The 27,333-nt window shown below is 35.1% G+C and overlaps 2 protein-coding genes across 2 annotated transcripts; one reads left to right on the forward strand and one right to left on the reverse strand.

Moving 5' to 3' along the window:
• Positions 1 to 852: 852 nt before the first annotated feature.
• LOC126775349 (cytochrome P450 4C1-like) lies at positions 853 to 16,808 on the reverse strand. Its single transcript, XM_050497216.1, has 11 exons — positions 16,676 to 16,808; positions 15,440 to 15,619; positions 12,460 to 12,566; positions 11,956 to 12,043; positions 11,139 to 11,324; positions 10,234 to 10,309; positions 9,485 to 9,746; positions 5,041 to 5,109; positions 2,624 to 2,798; positions 2,089 to 2,268; positions 853 to 1,270 (listed from the first exon to the last, which is right to left on the reverse strand). Exons 2-11 carry the CDS (start codon positions 15,612 to 15,614, stop codon positions 1,080 to 1,082), a joined length of 1,509 nt encoding a protein of 502 aa, XP_050353173.1. The 5' UTR covers positions 15,615 to 15,619; positions 16,676 to 16,808; the 3' UTR covers positions 853 to 1,079.
• A 2,185-nt stretch (positions 16,809 to 18,993) lies between these two features.
• Positions 18,994 to 25,811, forward strand: LOC126775348 (protein nessun dorma). Its single transcript, XM_050497215.1, has 10 exons — positions 18,994 to 19,098; positions 19,524 to 19,704; positions 19,972 to 20,185; positions 20,552 to 20,781; positions 21,263 to 21,423; positions 21,950 to 22,160; positions 22,747 to 22,919; positions 23,609 to 23,716; positions 24,446 to 24,600; positions 25,090 to 25,811. The coding sequence occupies exons 2-10, from the start codon at positions 19,524 to 19,526 to the stop codon at positions 25,184 to 25,186; spliced, it is 1,530 nt and encodes a 509-aa protein (XP_050353172.1). The 5' UTR covers positions 18,994 to 19,098; the 3' UTR covers positions 25,187 to 25,811.
• The last annotated feature ends 1,522 nt before the right edge of the window (positions 25,812 to 27,333 follow it).

Here is a 27,333-nt window from a genome sequence, read left to right on the forward strand (position 1 = left end):
CGAGAAAATGAGCCATCTGATGGTGTGGTCACCAACGCCCATAGACATTCGCATTGTATGAAATGTTAACCATCGCTTACGTCGCCAATGCGCCACCAACCTTGGGAACTAAGATGTTATGTCCCTTGTGCCGGTTACTACGCTGGCTCACTCACCCTTCAAACTTGTCAAACACAACAAAAAAACACAACAATAGCAAGTACTGCTGTTTTACGCTAGAATATCTGATGAATGGATCGTACTTACCCAGACGATCTTGCACAAAGCCCTACCTGCAGTAAACCACCTATCACGTGTGATACGGACAGCAAAGAGTTCGCAAGCACTTCGAGCCTTTAAACTAATAAGTTTGAGAACTAGAGCTATTCTACGACTACTATATACAATTAGTTTTCAAATTTTAATATGTTGTTTCAGTTTGTTTTGCATTTATTATTATATCGCTTAGGCCTTTATTATATTTTAACTAAACCGTGAACCGTGTGAACAGGTAGTTATTATTTATGTTATAGATATATACAAGATAATATACCTTGGTCTAGGCATTCGATTATAAGGAATTAGGCTTAGAAGACACACCCATATTGTTGGAGCCAGACCAGGATTCGAACTCTAAGTTACGTTTTATCCAACCTCATCCACCAACTCCCAGAGGTCGGGGAAAACACTAATGAAAAGTGGTCCCCATATATCGTGCCTTGCAGGACGAAAGATGACATATGGTTACATTTTTCTATTTGTTCAATGTGTCTACAAATTAATCTATGGTGACCACGCGTAAAAAAATATGATAATTGATAACACGCCTTTTTTAAAATATTTATTATATTAAGACATTTTTTTTCCATTATTACAAATATATCTCTTGGGTTATTTGACATTTTTCTAAAATACGAGTAGGTAATAATTCAGTAAAATATTTTTTCATTTCATAACCTTATAACGTGGGGTAACTGCTACTCCGCGCTACTAACAATATAATTATTTTCGTGCGCCCCGTTAAAGGTTAATAACATTTAAAAAAAATTTATATTTCTTGTAATAATTCGAATACAAACAAAGCTTAAATGTCAAACTTTTTATCCATGTTGTAATGTGCAACTGTTACTCGCTCTTCGTTTTCTAGCCCTTAAGTTGTACCCATCGGCAAATTTCACAGATATAGCTATATGAAGTTCTAAATCTTCTAATCGGCCGTCTGCTTCTAGCTGCACTCTCCGTACGATCTTGACAATTAGAGTTTTGATTAATGTTGTTGCATATATTCGCCCTGTTAACGTAAAAGTAAATATGAGTTTTGTTATTTTGAATGTATGCTATCTGAATTTTATTTAACATATGTTGATATATTGCTGTTCTCGAATATGTACCTAATAAGGAAGATGAAGGAAGGAGGAACTAATTTTTAATGAACTATTTCCTATTTACAGTTTTAATATATCACCCGCAAGCAGCGCCGGCCCTTAGTTACTTACTTACTTAGTTACTTAGTTAAAGCGAGAGGAGCGATCGCTCTCGGCGCATGTCAAAAACGATTTCCTATGGTATATAAGCTTGAATTTTAGTTGTTTGTTTTTTATAAATTTGATAATTATTATTTATATAACATTAACTGAAATGCATTTTATATGAAGTAAAAGCGCCGACCAAAAGGCGCTGAAATGCAATCTCGCTGTATCCCGATCAAGGGTCAGGGCCGGTGATGCCTGTAAGGCATTGTAAATTAATTTTGATATCGTTTGAAATGATACTCAATTTTAAATACACATCTATAGAGCTGTTTTGTTAGCTCAGACTCAAAACTCACTGCAGAAGTCGCTCGTGAAATGTCAAAAAGCGATATGCGACATTGACCATAATAATTATAACATTTCAAGAATACACGCATTATAATAGTATATCATCATAAATCGATTGTCAACATTTCACAGATGAGTAATGAAGTGAGTTGAAATGAAATATCAATTGCATCTAGCGTCCTAATATTAAAAATTAATTTATCTAAAACTTTATTTTTTAAATTTTGAATTATTTCATAATTCTACCCATAATATATCAGTTAAGGATTTGAATATATTAAATGTAAACCTAAACAATCCATAGGTCCTAAGCTGAAAGGAATGAAGGCATTAGGGTCCCGGTTCTTAATGTTCTCAGGCAGGAATCTTTCCGGTTTGATTTTGTAAGGCTCCTCCCAATACTGAGCGTCGCGGTGTAATTCATGGATTGGAATTACAAGAGAGGTGCCGGTCGGTAGAGTAATTTTACCTAAAAAAATATAAAGTAAGTAAGTTTGTGGTTAAAACTTGGTGGGCTTTACTGATGGTAGGGGTGGCATAGTCATACCACCAAGTGACATATGACACAGTTTATTACATACAAAACATGGAAGTCACGCTCGTCACGTCAATAGTCTAAATTGAAAGCGAGCAAAACAACGAAATAAATCTACTTATATAATAATATTATATACTAAAGTATTCTCCGAATGGCGCTGCATCATTTGATATAAGTTATTGATATATTGATTTAGAAAGTGTTCAGTTACGCATTACAAACAAAAAGTATACTCATTTATTAGTATAGATGTATTTTCCATCAACATACGTGGTAAACAGCTTACCATCATTAATGGTGATCTCCTCTTCAACAGTCCGCTGTATCATGGCCCCAATGGACATATACCGTAGCACTTCTTTGTAGACCATGTCTAAATTGGTGAGTTTCTTCAACTGTTCTTCTGTGATGTGCTCGTCATGGGGACCGACTACTTCTATGACCTCTTTGTGAACTTTCTCCTGAAATTATAAAATGGGAGAGACTGAGACAATTTCACTTAATAATAACAACTATTCATCAACAAGCCGAGATGGCCTAGTGGTTAGAACGCGTGAATCTTAACCGATGATCGTGGGTTCAACGCTGGGCAAGCAGCACTGAATTTTCATGTGCTTAATTTGTGTTTATAATTCATCTCGTGCTTGACGGTGACGGAAAACATCGTCAGAAAACCTGCATGTGTCTGATTTCAATGAAATTCTACCTCATGTGAATTCTACCAACCCGCATTGGAGTAGCGTGATGAAATAAACTCCTAACCTTCTCCTCAAAAGAGAGGGGAGGCCTTAGACCAGCAGTGGGATATTAACAGGCTGTTACTATACTGTTATGCATTCATCTATTTTATCAGACTTAAAAATTAACGGCCTCACTTATAATAGTTGTTCAGCGGGTGGTTAGTTAAACAATGCTGTGTCTTTTTCTTTCGAATGTCAAATCAATAATGAGAGAAAGAGAGAAATTAGTGTTTAATTAATCAGTCTGCTTAGCGACGTTGTAACTAAGTCACTTAACGATGTCTACAATCTTAAGTTTATCGAAATTAAACAGAGAAATTATACATTTATAAGACTAATAAATAAATAAATACCAACATTTGTTAATGAACTTGTGGCGTCTACCATATGTACATACAATAATAATGTCCTCCAGACCGATTTTGGCCACGCCGGCCAATCTCAAGAGAGATTAGTGCACAAGTGTGTGCGCAAACACAGGTGCACTCTCTATTCCCTAACTCCCATAATCCGATCGGCAATCCGACACGACCGGAGAGTCGGTGCAGGACCAACGGCTTTACGTGCTTTGTGTACACACTTTCAACTTACAGACTCCGGGCTACTACTGAGAATTTTCTGACAGAAAAACCCAATAACTTCTTACTAGCCCGACCTGGGAATTGAACCCAGGACCTCCCGGTCTGGGGCCTTACATCAAGCTACAAGACCAACGAGGCAGTCAAATATACATATACATTACATATAACGTTCCTCTTCTTGTATTTTGTGTACTTTTGTGTGTGTATAATATAAATATTTATATGGACTTTGTGTGTGAGTTGTACGTTAAAAAAAACGCTTTATTTTAAAGTTTAAGTAGGTACGTGCATAAAATAAATTTGATTTGATCATTAGGTAATCACTTCTCGCTTTCAGTAAAGGTATATTAATAAAATTGTGTTTTTAAAATATAAGTGCGTTAAAAATATTAATATCTGGCAACATGGTCAAATATCATAACCTCATCAATCTCTTGCTCATAATGTATGTAACATTATAATATAATGTACTGTTATAAAAAACATAAACAACTTAAAGCCAGTTTTAAAACATTTCATATTTACTTTTACAAATTTTTCAATGTAATGCTCAGCGAAAATTACTCTGGCGCTGTAATTCATCGAGCTTCAGTCATCTTCAGTACGCAATTGGAGTTCGAAAACATAACTTGGCGAGTTTTAAGAAATTACAAGATCTCATTGATGAATGAAACCTGATAAAGCGCTGAAGCGATTTCAGTGAACAGCCAGGAAATCGCCTTATGTTTAATAGCTCTAATAAATTATGCTTTAAGGATAATGAGGCTAGAATTACTCAAGGTATAAAATTGTTCAATGGTTGGATTAATATAAGTATTTAATGACAGTTTACGTTCTATTCATGTCCAATTGACTTCTTTTGACAGTAAAATTTATAACTATTAAATGTCTAACATGAACAATGAACATATTTCTGCTGCATAGTACTTCCGCGATCAGCTGATCGTACCAGTTTGTATTTCTGATCATTACAATTTAGTTATAACATTTTATGTTGCATCGTGTTTTTGTACAAGACATTACAACAGGCATATATTTTTTAATTATTATATGATTAATCTTATAAGCATTATAATTATTATAATTAGTGGTATGATTTTGCAGATTTATCCGGACACTACCGCACCCAATCCCTTACCGGTTATTCTACCATCAAACAACAATACCTTGCATGGTGTACCCGTTGAAATGGTGAGTGCGCTGGTTTATTTACAGGCACAAGGGACATATCTTAGATTCAATGGTTGTTGGCGCATTAATGGTTTAATAAGTGGTTTTGTTTTATCACAGTGCAATAGACTATAGTCGAAAGTGATCATTTATTAGTGTGACAAAATTGGTTACTTGTGCTTTTTAAAATTTATAAAACAATATATTTTTACCTGCCATTCTGGTAAATGAGCTAAAAACAATAGGACAGCAGAAGCTATTTTCGCTGACGCTTCTTGACTCTGAAAAGTAAAAGAAAAAAAATATTATTATTGACTATAAAAAAAAATTATTCACTCTTAAAATTTCGTCTTGCGGAAAATAAAATGACTTGTTTTCATAACAGTTTTCTTTTACAAAATGTCATAAATTTATAAGTAGTATTTTATCCGTGCAGTGACGGAGAAAGAATACATTTCACTGCCCCTCTCTTTCCCATGGGTGTCGTAAGAGGCGACTAAGGGATATCTGAGCGACCATCTGCTCATCTGGTGGTAGGATGCTAACATCCGCCTGGCTTGTTACCACCGTACGCATGGTGAAAAACTCGTGAAGTGGCTTGCAGCCGCGTTTCGAGGTCAGCCAGCGTACAGCCAGAGCCCGAGCGAGTATTGCCGCGATGGGTGTTGGTCCAATTGGAGACGGCTGTTGAACCAATGCCGGGGGAAACTGTATTGACCTGCCGGACAGGGAGACCCGAAGAAACGGCTGTTCCGCTGGCCGCCCGTGGCATAGTACAGGGGCCCGAGCGTGCCTAACCAGCTCGTGAGGCTGCCCCACCAGGCCACGCATAATCTCGGGGTGGACCGTCGTGCCGGTTGGTGACCGGTAGGTGGGGTCCCGGCGGCCACTTCCGGGGGGGTTCGGGGGCCCTTCCGTCCGGCGGGTCAGTGTATTTTTCCTTTTGGCAACCACTTGGGGAAACACGCCTCCACGCTTTGCCCATCCCTATCGTGGCAATACATCGCTCGCTTCACGTCTCTTTTCCATTCTATTTTTCCCAAATGGCGCAACAAAACAGAAATAACGGTCGTACAGCGGTGCACACCCCCACCATACCCTCGCTGTTTGAGGTCGAGTTCTCTAACATCCGAGGACTCCACACTAACCTCAACGCTGTCCACCACCATCTCGAGACAGCACGGCCAGCAATGTTGTTTCTCACGGAGACACAAATACTCCGTCCTGCCGATACCAGCTACCTTAATTATCCCGGCTACACGCTTGAAGAATCCTTCAAAGCGAAAGCCGGAGTATGCTTGTTCGTCAGGACGGATGTTTGCTGTCACCGACTGCGCTGCTTGGAGGACCCCTCCTTCTCCATGTTGGTGGTACGTGTGGACCTGGTTCGTCAGAGCCGAGTCTACGTGTGCCTCTACAGATCCCACAACGGTGACTTGGAGACAAGCCGATTATTTGACCATCTTAGTCGGGTGGCAGATGCTGCGCAAGAGCAATTTCCTAACGCGGAATTGGTGTTTTTGGGGGATTTTAATGCTCACCACGAATCCTGGTTGAAATCCCTCAAAACTGACCATGCTGGAAAGACTGCTCATGCTTTTGCTCTCACACATGACTTGACCCAACTGGTTGATCAGCCCACCAGGATCCCAGACATTGATGGGCAAGCACCTTCTCTACTGGACCTTCTGCTGACTTCTCACCCGGTGGAATATCAGGTTGTGGTTCATGCTCCTCTTGGCTCTTCGGATCACAGCCTTATTTCTACCAGAGTGCCACAGGCCAAGCTGCCGCCACTAGCGGTATGCAAACGTCGCGTTTGGCACTATAAGTCGGCGGATTGGGACGGTATGCGCGATTACTATGCGTCGGTCCCTTGGAAGGAACGTTGCTTCAGTGGGAATGACCCGACAGCTAGTGCCGCTGCTGTTGCTGGCGAGATCATGCTGGGAATGGAATACTACATTCCTAGCTCAGATCTCGTCAGTAAGAGTACGCGTAACCGTTGGTTCACTCGTGAATGTGCCGATGCTGTATCAGCTAAGCAGGCGGCGTATCGCAAGTGGATCAACGGCTGCATTAGCGGGGCATCTAACATTGACTCACTGAAAGCAAACTATAATAAAAATTCCAAGTCCTGTAGAAAGGCATACACGAGAGCGGATGCACAGCGCATTGTACAGATTGGTCATGACCTTGTTTCGCATCCTAGTGGCTCCCGTAGCTTTTGGCGTCTGACCAAGTCTGTGCAAAACAATTTCTGCCAACCTTCGCTGCCACCGCTCAGAAATCCGGATGGATCGCTAGCTCACAGTCCGCAAGAGCAAGCTGATCTCCTGGCTAAACTCTTTGCCGACAATTCCGTCATCGATGATTGTAGTGCACTGCCACCTACAATACCTGCATGTGGCCATACGATGCCTGACATTAAAATCAGGCAACGTGATGTGCGTGCGGAGCTGCAATCACTTGATGTACGGAAAGCTAGCGGTCCCGATGGAATACCAGCCATAGTGCTGAAGAAGTGCGCAGCGGAGCTGTCTCCTGTGTTAACGCGCCTGTTTCAACTTTCTCTCTCTTCGGGAAGTGTGCCGGAGGCTTGGAGAAGAGTTAATGTGCAAGCGGTTCCCAAAAAAGGGGATCGGTCTGACCTGGCAAATTATCGACCAATAGCTATCACCTCAGTACTTTGTAAGGTGATGGAACGGATTTTAAACAACCAACTGATCCATTACCTAGAAGATCACTCTTTAATTAATGATCGTCAATACGGGTTTCGACCAAAACGGTCCACAGGTGATCTTCTAGCGTACGTAACGCACCTCTGGGGTGAAGCTATCGACAAGCATGGAGAATTGTTGGTTGTCAGCCTCGATATCTCCAAGGCTTTCGACAGGGTCTGACACAGAAGTCTTCTCTCCAAGCTGCCGGTATATGGTCTGCCTGCTCAGCTATGCACCTGGATTGCCAGCTTCCTACACAAGCGTAGCCTTCGTGTTTTAGTTGATGGTTGCGCTTCACAATTCTATGTAGTGAATGCTGGGGTCCCCCAGGGATCTGTGCTATCTCCCACACTCTTTCTTTTGCATATCAATGATATGCTCTCTCTTGGGAACATACATTGCTATGCAGACGATAGTACAGTGCATGGTGGATACCACGGACGCGCAGTGGCTGGGCGAGCGGAAATTGAGGAGAGGCGGAAGAATCTTGTCATTGAACTCGATAGGACGTTAGAGCTCATCGCCAAATGGGGCTCTGATAATCTTGTTGAGTTTAATGCCAAGAAAACACAGGTATGCGCTCTCACGGCGATAAAGTCAACATTTTCCCCTCTTACCTCCCTCTGTGGTACTCCGCTGGTGATGCAAAGCAAAATCGCCATGCTGGGGATTGACGTTCGCTGCGACCTTAGTCCAAGGGATTACATCGAGGCTGTTATAAAAACAGCTTCACGGAAACTCGGAGTTCTGAACAAGGTGCGGCGCTTTTTCACGCCACAACAACTGTGCCTGCTGTACAAAACACAGGTACGGTCTTGCGTGGAATATTGCTCGCACCTTTGGGATGGCTCCGCTAAGTACCTAATGGAGGCCTTGGACCGGTTGCAGCGACGTGCCGTACGCATTATTGGCGACGTAAAGGTGAGATAGCAGCACTGAGCGCTTTCTATCGACTGTATCACGGCGAGTGCTCTGAGGAATTATTCTCTCTAATTCCTGCTTCCCCCTTCCTTAAGTCCACGCGAGCTGGTTCTCGATGTCACCGACTAACTGTGACATCAATTCCATCGCGAACAAAGAAATTTGGCAACTCCTTTCTTTGTCGCACTTCCAAAAAATGGAATTCCTTACCAGCTCACGTGTTCCCCTCCTCTTACAACCCAGGTTCCTTCACACGAGGCGTGAAGAGGCATCTTGCGGGCCGGCAAGGCGAAGGCGGCTAGTGCAGAACGTTTTTCCCGTCTGTACTGGCCGTCGTCGCGTTTGGACTCTACTACCACTTACCAACAGGTGGAGTAGAGTCATTTGCCCTCCCGGCGAATATATATATAAAAGTATATCAACATTCATTAAGTATATCACATTTATTTGAACAATTATTTTCATTACACACTTTTTAAGCAGAAATATAATAAGCTAGGTTAACACCTCATAGAATGTACCCTTTTGTGTAAAAAAAATCCACATTCCCCGTAATTTATATGCCCATCTATAACTATAATTTAAAATTTCAATACGATCAGTTCGCTAGTTTAGGTGTGATAAAATAACATATGGACAGATTTACTGTCTCAATATTACTATGGATTTCTAAAGGTAATAATTTTAAGGAAAATGATTGCAAGTAATGGTGCTATTTTTATGTTTACGATAAATGAGGCGGTTATATCTACAGCATATGAATCCACGAAACAAGTTGCTCCTCACACACTACGATTTATTGAATATATGTATGTTTTTTTAATCGGTGGAGACGTATAAAATAGTGAGTCCGTTACCGATTATTTTAGGAAGAATCTACATCACGAACCGGTAGGAGTTTTACATTTAAGATATTATTGTAAAATGTCGATTTAAATGTACTTGTCCTTGAACAAAATATGTTTGATTTGATTGAGATTTTTCTGTCACTGTACAATGTTCGAATACTTACTGTTGTAAATAAGCTAAACGTTTCCAGCTTTATTTCTTCATCAGGCAATCCATTTAATATAAATCTATCAACAACTCCCAGAGTATCGTCTATCTCCGTCTCACGTTGTAATGCGTTTCGTCTCTTTTGTAATATATCTGACGTCATCTCATCAACTATCTTCAAAAAGTATTTTTCTGTCGCCTTATTCCCCGTCACCCAGTAAATGAATGGTATTTGTAGCCACCATCGAGTCATTTTTGAAAATATTAACGAATACATGCTGCAAATTGATGTTATAGTTTTTTCTTTAGTAACAGTTTGACGATTCGATTTAAAAGACTAATCAAATATCATAGAATACATTATAGTGCAAATAATAAAACTCTTCATTTTCCATGAAAAAGTTCCATGAAAAAATATATAATTAACAGCAACACAAAGCAGACGAGTTGTAATAATGAAATCAAAAATATATATAAAAAGAATCATATAAACGCGCTCTATCCTGTCGCGTAGGATTGCCGTGCCAAGTTATTGTGAGAGGGGCTGAAGAGTATGCATCTGGTGGCCTATAGGCTACAAGTTTGTGTATCAGATGCACACTCAAGGAGTTGCTCAGGGGATATTATACTTTTCTATTAACAGTATATTAAAGTAAAACATGGTGACTATGTTTTATATCTTGCTTCTATCTAAATGTTTCATTTTAAATGTAATGAGAATTTAAATGATTTTTAAAATATTATTTTGAAAATTAATTTATTTACCTTTGCGTCTTAGTAACGACTTCATTAAGATTTTTAATGTTTTCTGTTTCTTCCTTAGAAAGACCCATTAGCGTTTCTGAAAACAAACGTTTTTTTTATGTCACACTTGTTGACTATTTATATATAAAACATACATATCTAATAATTTTATACATAAGTAACGATATTGTATTATTGTTACGGATTTGTGTGTTATAATTTTTTTTTTTTTTCTAATTTCGTTTATCAACGCCATTTCAAACCAAAGTATTCTGTCAATGTTTCGTGTAATAAAGAAAGCGCGTAGAAGATTAATAGATTCTAAAATTATATGTTTAGATTGATTACTAGTACGTCCACGCGGTTTCGCTTGTGTTAAACGGTACTAATTAGTCTAATGTTATAACTAAACAAATAGGTTATCTAATAGAACAATCTTATCTCATAATCTATTATCTACCAGACCGTAATCGATTATTATCAAACATACAAATAACTTCCTTTATATAATATTCTTATTGTTGACTATTATTGCAGAAATAATTCAAACCAACACATGTGTTTAACAACATGAAAAATATTGATGAATAGAATATTATTAAATGAATTAATTTATTGTAATACAACATAAATAAAATAATAACTTTAATTATAATTTATTACTTACAATAAGTTATTTTAAATTATAAACGCAGCTCATAGTTTAGTATTAAATAAAATAATATAATTTTAGTACTGTAATAAGTTTATTACAGTAGCGAGAAAAACGTAGTTTAAAATTTAAAAGCGAGCGAAGCCTGGTAAAGCGCTAGTTTAATTATAGAGCTATACATTACTTCACAAGTAAATATCTGAAATTGCATTAAAGTGCATGCAATTTAAGGTAATTTTCTGATACAATAAAACTCATATATTATTATACTCACGGCATATACATTGAGTGGTACAATTGACGACGTCATAGTAAACATCAAATATAATCGCAGGGTCCTTGTTACATAGAACATTTGATAAACATTCTGCTTCTCGATTAAAAACATCCCCGAATACTTTAACTGATTTCTTGTTGTACGACGGCGTCGCTATTTTTCTGTACAAGCGCCATGTCGGTCCTAGAATGTTAATATATAAATAATGCTGTGTTCTTGATATTGTCTAACCCTTTATAAGGTCCTTCAGACCGATTTCGGCCACGACGGCTAGTCTCAAGAGAGATTAGCCAATTGCGCAGGACATAATAGTGTAAAGTGTGTGCGCAAACACAGGTGAACTCTCTATTGCCTAACTCACATAATCCGATAGGACGGCAATCCGACACGACCAGTTCAGGCATAGGACCAACGGCTTTAAGTGCACGTCCGAGGCACGGGAGTGTACACAATTCCGACTTCCAGACTCCGGGCTGCTATTGAGAATTTTCGACAGAAAAATCCAATAACTTTTTATTGGCCCGACCTGGGATTTGTACCCAGGACCTCCGGGTCTGCGGCCTTACATCTAGCCATTAGACGAACGTCAACCCTTTATATAAATATATAAATTATTATCGATCGAATCGAAGTACTAAATCGAGCCTATCAAGCACTCTCGGGCTCGGTCGTGCAAGTAAATGTGAGGATAAGTGCATGTGTTGAATGAAATTCTGTGCCGTATATCTACTTTGCAGTGACGCAGCGTCTTGCAAACTCAGCGTGTCATTTTTTTATCACCACATTTTTAAACCATAAACGTTACAATCCTTACCTCCTGTCAGAATTCCACGTCCAATAAAAGTCGTCATAAACTCGTAAAGCGGCCCTTTCTGGTTCACTTTGTTACTTGTCAGTAGATACTAAAGCAAAGATGAAATTTTAAAACACAAATAGGCAAATATTCCATCGTGTGTGTGTGGATCTGATTTGGTCAAAATTAAAATTTTGTTGTGTTTGATTTTGAAAATTCTATCGTCGTAGCAGGGAATCGAACTTCGTCAGAGCGTCACGGTAGCATGCGAAAGCGATCTCGTGGCGCTCCTGGCTAAGACGGAAACGGTACCTTGGACACCGGCGAGCCCCACATACCCCCCACTGATCCCGTGGGGGAAATGCGTAATTCCCTCTTTTGATACTGAACTTGCTGATATAAAAAACAACAGCCATATTGTATTATTGTTTAAAAGGAGAAGCCCTTTATGATTTATGTACTAGTTTTTTAGGCAAGGGAAAGGGAACTTGGTAGTAACCAAGTTAATTAGTAAATTATACATACCTTAATATCAGCCGGATTTTTTACACAAATATTCAAATCCGAGCCCAGCCAAAACTTTACATACTGCCCGTACTTGTTTAATAATTCCGCTATTTTAATCAGTTGTTCTAAAAATAAAGAAATAACTCATTTACATTATATACACGTATTGAGTTGTTTATACATTGAGGACTGTAATAAATACAAACAACGAAATTAAAAATAGTTACTCTATTATGAAATGCGGATCGGTGGCAAGAATATTTGCAGCAGTCACCACTCTTAGGATGGGGTGATGTTTTTTTAAATCAACATTTTTCTATAAATTTGTTATGTGTATTTTTTTTCAAATTTAATTTTATATTTTATAAAAATGACTGTACATAGCTTAAAAATAAATGAATAAATATGTATACATTATTTTTAATATATAATTATTACATGATTGAATTGATAATGACTGATTTTCAAAAATCTACCACCGTTTGGGAATGAAATATCTAAGACTTAAAAAGCCTAACCTGAAACCCATATTTTTACAAAAGTGTTATAATAAATGAAATCGTTAGTTTTTGCAAAATGTTTACACAAAAATATATATATATATTATAAATAAATATATATATATATATATATTTTAATTTACTATATAAAATTTACCTAGTGTGATTGATTCACTGGTTTCTGAGGTAAAAGTGTTTCACGTCTTTTTTTATGGTATAGCTACGAGCATATGAGCCTGATGGTAAGTGGTCACGAACGCCCATATCATCTAATGCCTACGCCCATATCGCTAACATCGCCAATGCGCCACTAACCTTGGAAACTAAGATGTTATGTACCTTGTGCCTGTAATTACACTGGCTCACTCACCCTTCAAACCGGAACACAGCAATAGCAAGTACTACTGTTTTGCGGTAGAATATGTGATGAGTGGGTGGTACCTACCCAGACGAGCTTGCACAAAGACCTACCACCAGTCCAAGTGCGTCTATCTGTACCGTGTAATTATTGTTAAATACCTAATATTATCAGAATGGTAAAAGGTAGCAATTCTAGAGCACAAACTTTTAGATAATTTAATTTTTTTTTTTAAGAATTTTAGCTACTAAGACATCACGTACATAAAAAGTCGTTAAGACGGATTTTTGATGTCTTGCAGAAACGAGTCATTTTCCTTTTTTCGTTTCATTGTTCATTCGAGATGTTATATAAGTTACTTTTCGTGCAATTTTAACTTGAATTGCAAAATCACAAAAATAAACACAGCACTCATACTCTGATAATAATTGTAGGGTTAAGGGCAGCAAAAATTATGCCTTATCTACTCGGAAAATGTGTAGTTAAATACACTGAATATAACAACGAACCTTCAACTTTCAAATGTCCTTGCATAGCCTAGATACGTGAAATGAATTAGGAATAAATAAATGTATTTTAGCTTACTTTGACATCATATTTGACATACGAATATATTTAAACGAATAAAGCGTTTGTACCAAATTTCTTTAATAACAAACAAACAAAAGTGTGTTTGAAACAATTTTGTGTAAGTCTATAAACCTAAGGGACGGTACGCAATTACAAAAGATACTTCTAACATAAAAAGTCGAGATGGCCCAATGGTAAGAACGCGTGAATTTTTTTTTTTTTTTATAGAATAGGAAGGTGGACGAGCATATGGGCCACCTGATGGTAAGTGGTCACCAAACGCCCTTAGACATTGGCATTCTAAGAAATGTCAACCATCGCTTATAGCCAATGCGCCACCAACCTTGGGAACTAAGATTTTATGTCCCTTGTGCCTGTAATTACACTGGCTCACTCACATTTCAAACCGGAACACAACAATATCAAGTATTGCTGTTTTGCGGTAGAATATCTGATGGTGGGTGGTACCTACCCAGACGAGCTTGCACAAAGCCCTACCACCAGTAGATCTTAACCAATGATCGTGGGTTCAAACCCGGGCAAGCACCTCTGCATTTACATGTGCTTAATATCTGTTTATAATTCATCTCGTGCTTTTCGGTGAAGGAAAACATCGTGAGGAAACCTGCATGTGTCTAATTTCATCGAAATTCTGCCACATGTGTATTCCACCAACCCGCACTGGAGCAGCGTGGTGGAATAAGCTCCAAACCTTCTCCTCAAAAAAGGAGAGGAGGCCTTAGCCCAGCAGTGGGACATTTACAGGCTGTTAATATATAATAAATAAATATACTTCTAACATAAAAAATGTACTTTATATCGGTATTTAGTTATATGCATTTAGAAAGCAAATTTGAGAAGCCCTTGTGCAACCAGTGGATAGTAAGACGGAATGTTAGAAGTTTTAAATAAATATAACTTTTTATACTAAACATCTACTGGGCTGCTTTATAGTCTACAGTCACCGGCCCTTTTTCTTAAGGGTTGATTATGAATATATAGATATTAATTGTCTATGTTTTATTACATAAAGGTTGGTTTGCTATTTAATCTTGAGGTCATTCAACATAAAGAGGATAAAGATTGTCCTAACAAAAAACAACATAACCTAACCCAATATAACATCATAAAATTTATAATAACGACTAAATTACTGTCGTGTTATATAATAACGACTGAATTACTGTTGTGTTATAAAATATATGCATAATTAAATGGCTATATAATTTAATAGCTATGACTCAACAAAAAGTTATTAGTTTTTCTGTTGAAGAATATCATTAATACCTTTACTCAAGTGTGTTCTGACATAAAGTCAAATATTTTAGTGTATATTTTATTTATATATCAGATAATAGTATAGACAGATCAAATGAGTCGTTGCGCATAAACACTTATTTATGACCTTAAATAAAGCAAATGAAATTCCCGCCAATTTCACGTTATGTGACCAAAACGGTCCAAACTTACGTTGTGACGAAAATGTCGTTCCAATCATTGTACAACTCAACTTTGTTAGTTAGGTTCATCATGTTTATGATTGATTTTGTGTGATTGAACTTTGTCTCACCTTCTGGATGTGCCATGAACATTAAAGCGTTACCTAAAACAGGTAACGCTGGCGGTCCAGGCACCAGCGCCGCTAGTTCTAGCATCCGACGGTGTTGCCACCTCCAGTAAATCCAGTACAATAATATTGGTAATGATATAGTCACGCTGAGCTTCAATTCTTCAAATAGTTCCATGTTCACTAAAAGGAGTTAGTTTAATTATTTATTTGACACTCGAATTGGAATTTATATTTGGATTTCTTTTTTTTTAATTGAAATTTCAAATGTAAGAAGACTTAGAGATAGAAGTTCACCTTAATTTTATCCATTTTACCGACAAATATCAGGGGACCAACAAGGTGTCACTTTATCGCAATCTATTCGAAGCCATTGAACCGTTTTCATATTGTACTAACACAACATAGTTTCGGTTCAGTCAAAGTTATACCGGAATATAATCGGGAACGTATCCTAATCATTATAAATTAGTAAAATAGCCCGAGTACTTTGCAATGTATTGCTATGGTCTTTGCATAGGATGTAAAAGCACTCACGGTGACGGCCTAAGGATTTAAGAAATGGCTGAAGCTTTATGTATTTATAAAGATAATAAAATATAAAAAAAAATATTTATTGTTACTTTTAATTATTGAATGTCAAGTTCTAGCCCTAGATCGGAAATATCGTAGATCCGGTGAACTGAAGCATTTTTTATATGAAACCTAGATAATCATTAAAGTAAGCCCGTTTTCTAATTCGTGTAAATGACAAAGATCGAAAGTGTTGAAACAAATGATAATAACTTAGTGTGAAGCGAGTATCGTGCAGCAAGTACACTATAGGGGGATTTATTTTTTCTTTAAATATATTAATTTTCTTTTTATATATAATTAACTATTAATTTATTTAAATTTGTTCTTTATAATTAATTATTTTTACATAATATCAAGCAACACTTTAACTATATAAATACTTTAACTTAATTTAAGCTAAATATATGTTAATATTTAATCATAATTTATTTATCCCTTTGTGTTGCATGAAGTATCTCAATAAACAATGCATCTATGTTATAAAAAAATGTATTAATGTTTAATTGGTGTAATATAAATAAATAAATGATTAATATAAATAAATATAAGTTTATCGAATTTATTTTCAAATAATATATACTAAACTGCCTTTAAAAACAAACGAGCGGTTAGTAAGTGACGTGTTTAAAAAGTATTTAACTTAGCTAGTGTAATATATAATACCTTTCCTCCTTAATAAACGTTTGTTCGTATATCTTGAATAACACTTTTTTTATACTCTAATATAAAAATACTCTGTGCGTCAGTCACCGCGTCTTATTTACAATGAGACATATAAACAAACATTAAACGAGAGGTAACCGCTTAGTTACCATTCAAATGACATTACGTTTCAGCGGCAACGTAAATATACTCGTAAGTACGCCGAGAAGGTTGAGTGGATAGAATATATGAATTTTAAACGAATGTTACGGGTTCAAATATTTGCAAGGACCAATGTTTTTACATTCATCGTAAACCTGCTTGTGATGAATAATTCGCCTATAACCACCAATCCGCACAACAAGCACAGCTAGGTGGAATAAGCTCCTGCACTTCTCGTAAACAGAGAGGTTATTTTCGCAGCACTTAAGGGCTGCTTCTGTCTTCTGTATAACGATCTGTGTGTGTTTGTATGTGTGCGCTATGACTGATAAACACTAATCTTGTATTATGTTATACGATATTTATAAGTTGCTTCAAATTTAACAATAACTCTCCGAAATTCAATATGTAGGATGTCATTATATTTACGATATTTACAATGTCACCTATACAATACATACTCTAACAATCACGTTGAATTATACTTTACCCACAACAGAGGGTACCGCTTAAACTCCGCCTTAAAGTTAAAATCCTTTCTTAACAGATGACGTTATTAAATAATCCTGTCAGTCAGTCAGTATTTCGGACGTGTGGACGTAAAAATATTCAAGTAAAGCTTTTATTTTAAGAAGCTTTTTTTGAATCGTCATGTTACTGGATTTAATTCATTGTAAAGCTAACAACGGTTTAAGATGTAAATTATAACGAAATGAACCGCTAAAAAACTCATATTTTACTCTTTTTCTCAAATAAAATAAATAGCCTAAGTATATATAATTAATTTATTTGATTTAAATAGGTTACATAATAGGTAGGCGGACGGGCGAATGGGTTACCTGATAGTAAGTGGTCACAAGAAATATTAACCATTCCTTGCGTCACTAATGTGTAACCAGCCTTGTGAATTAAGATGTTATGTCCTTTCTGCCTTTATAGTTATAGTGTCTCACTCACCCTTCAAACCGGAACACAACGATACTAAGTATTGTTCTTAAGCGGAATATCTACCAGTAAGTAAGTCAAAACAGTCATTGTAGCATACTTATTTAACGGAATTGACCGTCTTTTTTTAAATTCCGCTTAAAAGATGGTTATCATCGATATAATTTAGTATTCTCCCAACGTTATTTCATAGTTATTATGATTGTCACTGTTATTTACAAGATGTCCTCGGGCTAGTTACGTGGCATGAGCTAATTTTCTAGGCGTTCACCTGAGTTTTAATACTATGTTTACGTAATTGTGTTTTCTCAAATTGTCAAGACTTGGACCATTAAATATTTACATTTTAATTATTATTAGTTTTGTGTAATTCACTGTTGGTAGAAATTATACTTCATGTTAATATTGTAAAAAGTTAAGTTTTTTATGTATTCGGAATCAAAGAAAGACTAGTGAAGTAAGTAAAATGACAGCTTGTAAATGATGCACAGCTGGGCAAAGGCCTGCTTTCAGTTTGAAGAGAATATTTGGAGCTTATTCCACCACGCTGCTCCAATGTAAGCTTGTGGATAAACATTGGGCGGAATTTTATCCGACACATGCGGGTATGCATGCAAAATATGAATTATAAACACAAATTAGTAATGCTTAATTGGAACTCCTAATCTTTTTATGAGTACTAAATCGATTTATATATATCTTTCAATGTATTTCCCATGTAGCAGTGATTCCCATTGTTTTTAATCCACCTCCCTAGACTATAAAAACATTTTTACGTTGTTATCTTAAAAAAGAAATATATTGTTTTTAAAAGATGCCTTCGTTAAATTTTATTGACCATAATTTCAAAGGTGTTTCCTTGACAAATTTCTAATGGAATTAAGTCTTCTTTAAAACTTTTTTTCTACATTAATCCAATCAATCAATTTTTCTTCGTAGAATATACATTCTGAATCGGTGGTAGCTTTACATATGATTTAATACTGTAACATAACGATTCAATTGTGCCTACTGTGGTCGACATTGGCACTTATTTTTTGTGCACAATTATGACATTATAAACACCTTTTTATAATTACTAAAACAAATAGTACTACACTATCGTTCATTTATTCATATGTTATAAGTATCTAAACAAAAACATTATTTTTAAAAGATTATACATAAAAATAAATTATAACATATTGTATTGGCAACTCCGAAATTAGACGTCATAACAACAAAAATTTAAGTTTAAATTAAACTTCATATTCAAACGGCGTTATGTGTTCTTGATCATTATTTTTTTCTTATTTTTGTAAAAGTATAAAGTAATCGCAAATAATATTCTTATAAAAGTAAGTTTCCTAATAAAACTAATACAGACATTACAAATAGCAATTAAACACAATTAAACTTTGCTTATGACTCATGCTTAACGCTCAAATTTTTATTACCGGCCGTTTTCAAAAACATTTCTAATTGTAACCTAAATTTGTAATAAGGATGCATTTATTAAGCTATTTATCGGACTATACGGTTTTCATTATGTTGCACATTACTCAATTACGTATCAGTGAGGAACAATTTGTCATTATAATAATACAACTTTACTTTAAAGTTCTATGATATCAGAAACTCGCTAATAGTATCTATAAATCTATAATCTATAATATCTATAATCTATAAATCTTGCTTCGAAAAGTAATTTGTTGTTCCAGAGTTGTACTTTCAAAAAAGTTAGTCTCGTAACGAAATAATAAACGTAATTTACTTTCTTCAGATGCCGACCGTGTATACATTCAGCCGCAGTGATAATGATATCCTACAGGAACTCCTTCGAGTGTTCAGTTCAGGAAGGGGTACAGCAAAGGAACAATGGACTTTACAAGCTGAAGTTCTCGTAGAGCCCGTCGGCTGGGATGCATTGTGGAAATTGTCCAAAGAATTTTGTAAAAAATTTGGTAAGTTAAACAAGAATATTTATTTTAAGATTAAATATAGCCTTGAACTGCTCTTTTTTCCTCTTAATGGCTCTATAAAATTTAAAACATATTACTACTTATTCATGTAAACTATGAAAAACTATTTGAAACCATTTTTTTTAAATTTTTTTTAGTTAACACTTCTCTTGCTACAACTTATTTAATAATATACTTTATATTTATTACACTATTTATAAATTATATAAATTGATCCACAACTTAGAAAATGTATTGTTTATTTTTTAGAAGTAAGATTTCCATGCATTGCATGTGTTACGGTCACATCTGTTGACTTTGAGGAGCTTTCTGCTCATGTGGAGGTATTAAGTGTTCAGCATGAAGCTGTGTCATTACCCGAGACTGTGATGGATGTCCCACTTATAGAACTCTGGCCAACGGTGAAGCAGCGTGAGCAATGTGTAAATGCTTCTAGCACAGCTGAATTTATAGATTTGATGAGGTATATTTAATATTAATACCAAATTCTTTAGATGATAAAAACAAAAAATGTAAAATGAACATTTTTAATTAGGAATTTTTGCTTACTAAAACTGTCTGTATAAAGTTTTATCATTATTTATTAACATTATAATATTACCATTATCTTTATACAATATCTTATGGTTAAGTATGCCTCTTGGCATTTAACTCCTCACAACTGTTTCCAATGGCGTCTATTGATTGCAACTCTCATCCTATACGGTCCCAAGGTCTTGAGAATATCATCTCATCATGTTCTGAAAAGACTATTGCTTCTGCTACAAGCTTGTAAAAATATTGTAATGAAAATATGAAAAATGTAAATATTAAAATATAATTATTTCAGATTTTTTTATCAAAACATTTGGATGCCATGGGATGACCAGGACGATAAAGTACTCCTTCCGAATACAATAGAAGACAGGATGAACCTTTGGATGGAACTTCACAATGGCTCTATACCAAACTGTATATCTCGTTCTATAATGCTGTTACGTAATAGTGCTATCAATGCTCATGAGAAATTAAGAGAACTTGATTCTTCATTATGTGACGGGGATATTGCTGATGAAGATGGTAAATCAATCAATTAATTACATGATTTGAAAATAAAAAAAAATAGTATAAAATAAGCTAAAATTTTTTAGCCACATATAACTTATTGAAATTATTTATCAAAGAATATTCCACTTCTAATTTAATGCTTATATGGTTATCACATTATATCTTACTAAGCAATATCGCCCATTTGGTCATTTTTAATGCACTCCACATTCTCTATTCCAACCATAATAATATATGTTGGCAATCATACAAGATTATAGATAGAACACTGCATCCAAACTTTGACTGGTACTGCTTTCTTATAGACAGAAAATTGCTATAATTTTTTATTTGGGTAATTTCGATATTTAAAGCCAGAACATAGTGACCTGCAGCGTTTTGGGTAGATAACCCATTAAATCAACTGCAAAATGTTAGTTGAAAGGTTGAATGGAGAGAAGTTTTTCCAGTGGACAATGATTCATGATTTCATTTGGAAATTTCATGTTTTCAGATTCCCTTCTACCACCGAATTACATATCTCTGTGTGCAGAGATGAATGCAAGACTAGACGGACTTATGTCTAAATGGACTCTATATGAAAACCCTTTAATAAGAGAACAGTATCTTGCAAAAGCAAAAAGTAAATGGCAAAAACATAAGAGTAAAAAGAATGTAAGTGCATGTTACACTTAGTCTAATAGTAATCTATACAAATAAATAAATCTGAAGTGTCTGTGACTAACTTTCTTTTAATTTTTTATAATGACTTTTTGCAAGTTGGCTAAACTAAAACAGCCACTATTTGTTATTTTTGTGTATTTGTCTGGGAAAATTTTCAATATGATTATGAAGATTAAGTCTATGTATATTGTATATTGCTTAGTCATTACTTCATCAAACTAAGTCATCTAAAGTTATAATAAAAAGTTCATTTACATATTTGTTATTAATTAAGCCATATAAGCCATTATTTAAGCCATATAAGTAAGTAATTGTAATCTCGAAATTTCTCCAGGATATGATTTAAGGCATTGTTTTCTATACGGTTGATAGTTTTTTGTATTTTTTACTATTCTATGATTAATAGAAATTTAAACGAACCATTGAGATGATCAAAATAAAACATCTTATTTTTTATAGTATAAGTAATTATTAAATAATAAAAGATGTTATTTAAATAATTATGTATTTATTGCAGGTTGTGGCTTTATGGCGTGGCGGTAATGTATCAGACTTTGAAAACATCTCAAAATTTCTATGTTCCCAACTCACAAATGAACACAATCTCACTGTAATGGTATCTGCAGAGGAAGGTTTGTCGTTGGAACCAGAAGAAGTTGTAATATGCGATAAGGAATATGAAGTTCCAGAAATGCCTTTGTCTCAAATATCATTTTGCAGTTTTAATGGTGTGTATAGCAAGAAAATTGTATATGTTATAATCATTCATGTAAACCGGACTAAAATTATTTAGTTCATTACAAGTTAGATGTGGTGAAATATTAGTAATATTAGTGGTTCAGTGTCATTTGTTAGTGAGGTGTGATCCTTCACCACCCAAATGTGCCATTTAAGTTTATGAGGTAAACAAAATTAAAGCAACTACAGATAAGAAGAAGAAAAAGATTTTATGGAGAATAATTATTAAAAAACTCAGCAGTTATTTTTTTTTATCAATTGTGTAACAGAATTAACATTAAGAGAGGGATTTAATTTACTTTTAATTTTACTATCGGACGGAAAGGAGTGGAAATTGCCCGCCTGTGTACGAAATGCTTCGAAACCACAATTATTATTCGTGCTGCAAAACTGTGGCATACTTTGCTTGAGTTGGTGTCTTCGAATCCAGAGTAAACAGGTTTCCTTTAGGCAAGCATGCTGCATCCTAGACTGTGTCGATGCTTTACATCAGGAAAGTCAACGCTCAAATACATTATTTGATTAAAAAAAAAAAATGGGAAGCCCTAGATTAACGTTTTCTGTAATAATTTCCAGGAGCAACACTCAAAGCAATGGACATGCGCTCCTGCTTACTCATGCTGAGCGAAGATTGCAGAATACGAGACTTAACATTACACTGTGCACTTGTGAACACCGTTATAGTCATGAGAGCGGGCTCTCTGCATGTCAAGAATTGTTTGTTAATCGACGACTCCAAGAGTTTTCAGGTGATATATGTTTTTTATTATGATGCAGTAAAGATGTTGTTATATACAGGCTTGTCATTATTTTAAATATTTTCAGATCCCCTCCTTGATAATTAAAAATATTACCTTAGTAGTAGGTAGTTAGAAACGAAATGTCAATTAGTGTAAAAAAAATGTAGCCATTTCTGGTAATATTCGTATTATTAAACATATTAGATGTGTTTTCTTTATTACACCACACCACCCCTGTGTGTGTTGGTGGATTTAATTTGATAAGTTTCATCGCAATGTTTTCTTGCACCTTTTATTATGAATTGAATTGTAAAAATTAAATGCATTACATCTCAATAAGGCCTGGATATGATATATATCCTATGTTAATAGTATTCTTTAAAAACATTTGTGCAATAGTTTTGTTAATATATTGTTAGGGTTTTATATTTATGTAAAAAACAGATATTTTTCTTTGTGTTTTTTAAATCATAGTGTACATAATGAACTACAGATTACGTGTAACTGTGGCTGCTATCATAAGAAATAAAAATGAAAAGTCCAAATCCAACATCACAATATTTTCATGATACAGTTTTTTAAAACATACTACTATGATAATATGCATATAAAGCTTTGTGTATCAAAAGTCTGCACAGAAGTTCTGTTGTGTTCGACTCGTTTATAGCAGGTTTTTAAGTATTTTAATATCTTTTCAGAGTGATTTTGCACAGGGAATTGTTGCAATGTCCGGAGCAAATATAGTTTTAGAAGATTGCACATTTGAAAATTTCTATTCTGGAATAGTTGTACATAAAGGAGCTAAGGTTTGTTATACAATAATCAATATATATATTATATCTGTATTTATATTGGTAAAAGAATGATTAGTAGCATTTCGGATTTATGAACTTTTCACTATTGGAGATAGTCGTGCTTAGTTGGATAGAAATAGCATCTTAGTTTCAAAAGCTAGTGGCACATTGGCGGAGTAAGAGTTGGTTAAAATGTCTTAGTTCCAATTGTTATTTGTGGTGACCACCTCCCTTTTCGATCCGTAGGCATGCTAAAGACGTCCTTATGGCCCCCGATGACAATATTACATGGGCCAATAGTAACACGCTAGGTTACAGAATAAACACACACCTGTCCCACCGGGGGGTCGACGTCATTACGTCTCGTCGACGCTTAGGCGTTTGACGGCGTTTAAAATGCACACGTCTTTCCCTTCCGATTTCAACGGTGTCCTTAGCCGAGGTCCGCCGTAAGATGTTCGTTTCTCTTGAGTGGCTCCCAACATCCGGCTGAGTTCAACACGCCCAACCCGCCCGGTGACGCTGTAGAGGCCATTAGGGCCAACAGCAACTAGAGAGTTCGAAAAAAAAAGGTGGTGACCACTTACCATTACCACCTACCAGGTGGCCCATACTCCAGTCGATCTACTTATTATAAACAATAAAAGAAAGATAATAAAGAAAAAGAATAGACTCTTCATTGTGATATGTCCACTTACCTATATTATATTTCAGTAGCAAAAGTTTAAATTTTTCCAACAGGTTGAGCTCCGGAACTGCTTGATAAGGAAATGCGGCGTCGGCATTCAGATGTACTCCGGTTGTCATGTCAAGTTGGATGGAACCATCGTGTCCGACTGCTCAGAGCAGAGTGTACGGTGTGAATTGAACATTGACGGGGACTCGAAACGTACGGAGTGAGTATTGTTATTTCTTAACGAAATAATGTTAATGGCATGTACGAAGCGTTTTAGATTCTAATGTGATGATGATTTATTACAAGTATTGTGTAGTTTTTGAGTTTATCGCATACAGACACACAGACGGATGTACTTTGTTTTATAATATATAGTGAAATCGATTTTTTTTTATACAGATTAGGAAGGCGGACGAGCATATGGGCCACCTGATGGTAAGTGGTCACCAACGCCCATAGACATTGGCATTGTAAGAAATGTTAACCATCGCTTACATCACCAATGCGCCACCAACCTTGGGAACTAAGATGTTATGTCCCTTTTGCCTGTAATTACACTGGCTCACTCACCCTTCAAACCGGAACACAACAATACCAAGTACTGCTGTTTTGCGGTAGAATATCTAATGAGCGGGTGGTACCTACCCAGACGAGCTTGCACAAAGCTCTACTACCAGTAAAATAGCTTATAATATATCTTTGTTTCCAGTATGGATGGTCTGCAGATAACATCAAATTGCAAAATCGGAACAGGCAACTTGCAGAAGGAAGTTCTGGTCGTGCAGCAAGATGTCAACTTAGTTTAGATATATTCATTATTATTGCAAAGAAAATTTGTTATTAAAGAAACTCTTTTAGTTATTTGTTATATCACACAAAAGAATTAATGTACTAAACAGTTTTGTTCTAACCTCGCTTCACTAGGCGTACAATATATTTGAATGGAAAAAGTTTTAATATTATGTTGTTTTTAAAATGTTACATTACGTGCAAAATAAGATTGACGGGCTGAAGTTACGTGCGTCGAAGTACGGGCACAAGTTAAATAACGATTATCGACTTGTGTTTAATGGAGTAAAAGTTGTTCTCTTGTGCAAGTACTTACCCTGGCTCACTAACCATTTTAACACGGACATAAAATTATTTCTTTTTGGCAGGAGAATAACTGGGTGATTGGCTAATCGGTTAAATTTTTTCAAGAATGTATTCGGACCACAGTGTTTATGGAGTCTTATGTCAATGTATGTTAAGATAAATTTTGTGTTTTAATTCAAGGGATTTCCGACTTTATTTAATATAATATAATGTCCATTATACCATTTTATTTGAGAGCTTTAATTTATTTTAGTTCACTGTTGTATGAAAGCCATATTTTTAATTAAAATATTATAATATTTTAAAGTTTTTAGTGCTAAGTTGGATTTGAAATGTTCTTTTTGTATTTATAGTTCCCTGAATTAAAAATAAATAAAATATGAAAGTGTATTATTACATCAATATAAAATCTTTTTAGTTTAAAATATTATTATTTATTTAGAATATCAGATATAATTTAAGCAGACTATTCATAAATAGTGACATGATAATCAATAAAAAAAGGAAAAGATATCCCACTGTTGGGCAAATGCCTCCTCTACTTGTTGACACAGGTTTCCAGGTGTACACCCAATGAAGCACATGAAAATTCCCAGTGGTGAATATATTATTACATTTATTTTGTCCTGTGCATTTTTATTCAATGATGAATATTATAATAAACAAGCATAAAGCATAGTACGACACATCCTGTGTGTTATTTTATGTACACGAATATCTCAAAATATTTCTAAAAGTAATTTTCGAATTGCAGTGTTCGCGTTAGCATTATTTTTCAACGTGAAGATTTTAAAATGAATACGTCACCTTTTATTTTGATAAGGATTTAAAGTTCACAGGGTATGTGACAATTAAACTAAACTACACTAACTAAACATTTTTTTTTTCTTATCGATAAAAATAATTACAGTGTTTTATGTATAAAAGATAGGTATATGCTTTCGCTGACTTTTTTGTTGATTTTTTGGAAAGCTACAAACTTCATATACAAAGTTTTAGTGTATCTTATAAGCCATAAAAGTGTACGAAAACAGTTTTTTGATCAAAACACCGACATAATTTAGATATTTTGTATAAAATAACTACGAATTTTATATATAAACCTTCCTGGTTTAACGCTTTTTCTATTAATTAATACCGAATCAAAATCAGTTGGGTGGTTTAGAAAAAGTTAACGGACATACAGATAAAGGAATTCAGCGACTTTTATACGATTTATTGTTATTATTTATATAGATTAATAAGTAGCGTTCCTTTTTTAAATGTCAGGTAAACAAACATGATCACCACGATAATTTTTAATACGTAATGTTAGGGCTGAAAACAAATGAAGATTCATTAATCTCTTATTGTTTTCTTATCGTTTTAATGTATCCGTTTAATGTCGATTTTATACGTCATAATGGCGCATTATCTATACAAGATAGATATCCGATGTCATGGATTTTTCTATAGAAGTTTTTAAGTCCTAGAAATCTGACATACAAAGTTTTAGCGTATCTGTGACAGCCATGGCACTGTTCGTCCTAGCTCATATAACAATATATTATACGCTATTTCAGTTCGAGTAACTTGATAGTTTAGCTTTTTACAAGCGGGAGAATATTCAAAATCGGTTCAGTAATTACTAACCCGTATGTATAAAATACGAACGAATGTTACCATTTTATATTTATTTTGGAAAATTATTACATAAATTAAATAAAGGCGTTAAGCATGATTTGGCAATCTATCACAATTCGGAGATGAAATTTATAAAATTCTGCTTCGTCAAACGTTTAATAATTTGTACCAAATGTGTGTCAATTTTCAACGAATTCGATTGTAGTAGACATATCGTCTCCATTAAAATTCCAAT

Source organism: Nymphalis io, chromosome 18 (genome assembly GCF_905147045.1).
Source record: "Nymphalis io chromosome 18, ilAglIoxx1.1, whole genome shotgun sequence".
In the NCBI taxonomy this organism is placed as follows: domain Eukaryota; kingdom Metazoa; phylum Arthropoda; class Insecta; order Lepidoptera; family Nymphalidae; genus Nymphalis; species Nymphalis io.

Excerpts from the sequence above, each read along its gene's own strand:
- LOC126775349 (XM_050497216.1), bottom strand. The coding sequence starts at position 15,614 with ATGGAACTATTTGAAGAATTGAAGCTCAGCGTGACTATATCATTACCA. Across the intron at positions 11,325-11,955 it reads ACGTGGAATTCTGACAGGAG|GACCGACATGGCGCTTGTAC; the intron begins GTAAGGATTGTA and ends TTAACATTCTAG. Across the intron at positions 2,269-2,623 it reads GGAGATCACCATTAATGATG|GTAAAATTACTCTACCGACC; the intron begins GTAAGCTGTTTA and ends ATATTTTTTTAG.
- LOC126775348 (XM_050497215.1), top strand. The coding sequence starts at position 19,524 with ATGCCGACCGTGTATACATTCAGCCGCAGTGATAATGATATCCTACAG. Across the intron at positions 21,424-21,949 it reads AACATAAGAGTAAAAAGAAT|GTTGTGGCTTTATGGCGTGG; the intron begins GTAAGTGCATGT and ends TATTTATTGCAG. Across the intron at positions 24,601-25,089 it reads GGGGACTCGAAACGTACGGA|TATGGATGGTCTGCAGATAA; the intron begins GTGAGTATTGTT and ends CTTTGTTTCCAG.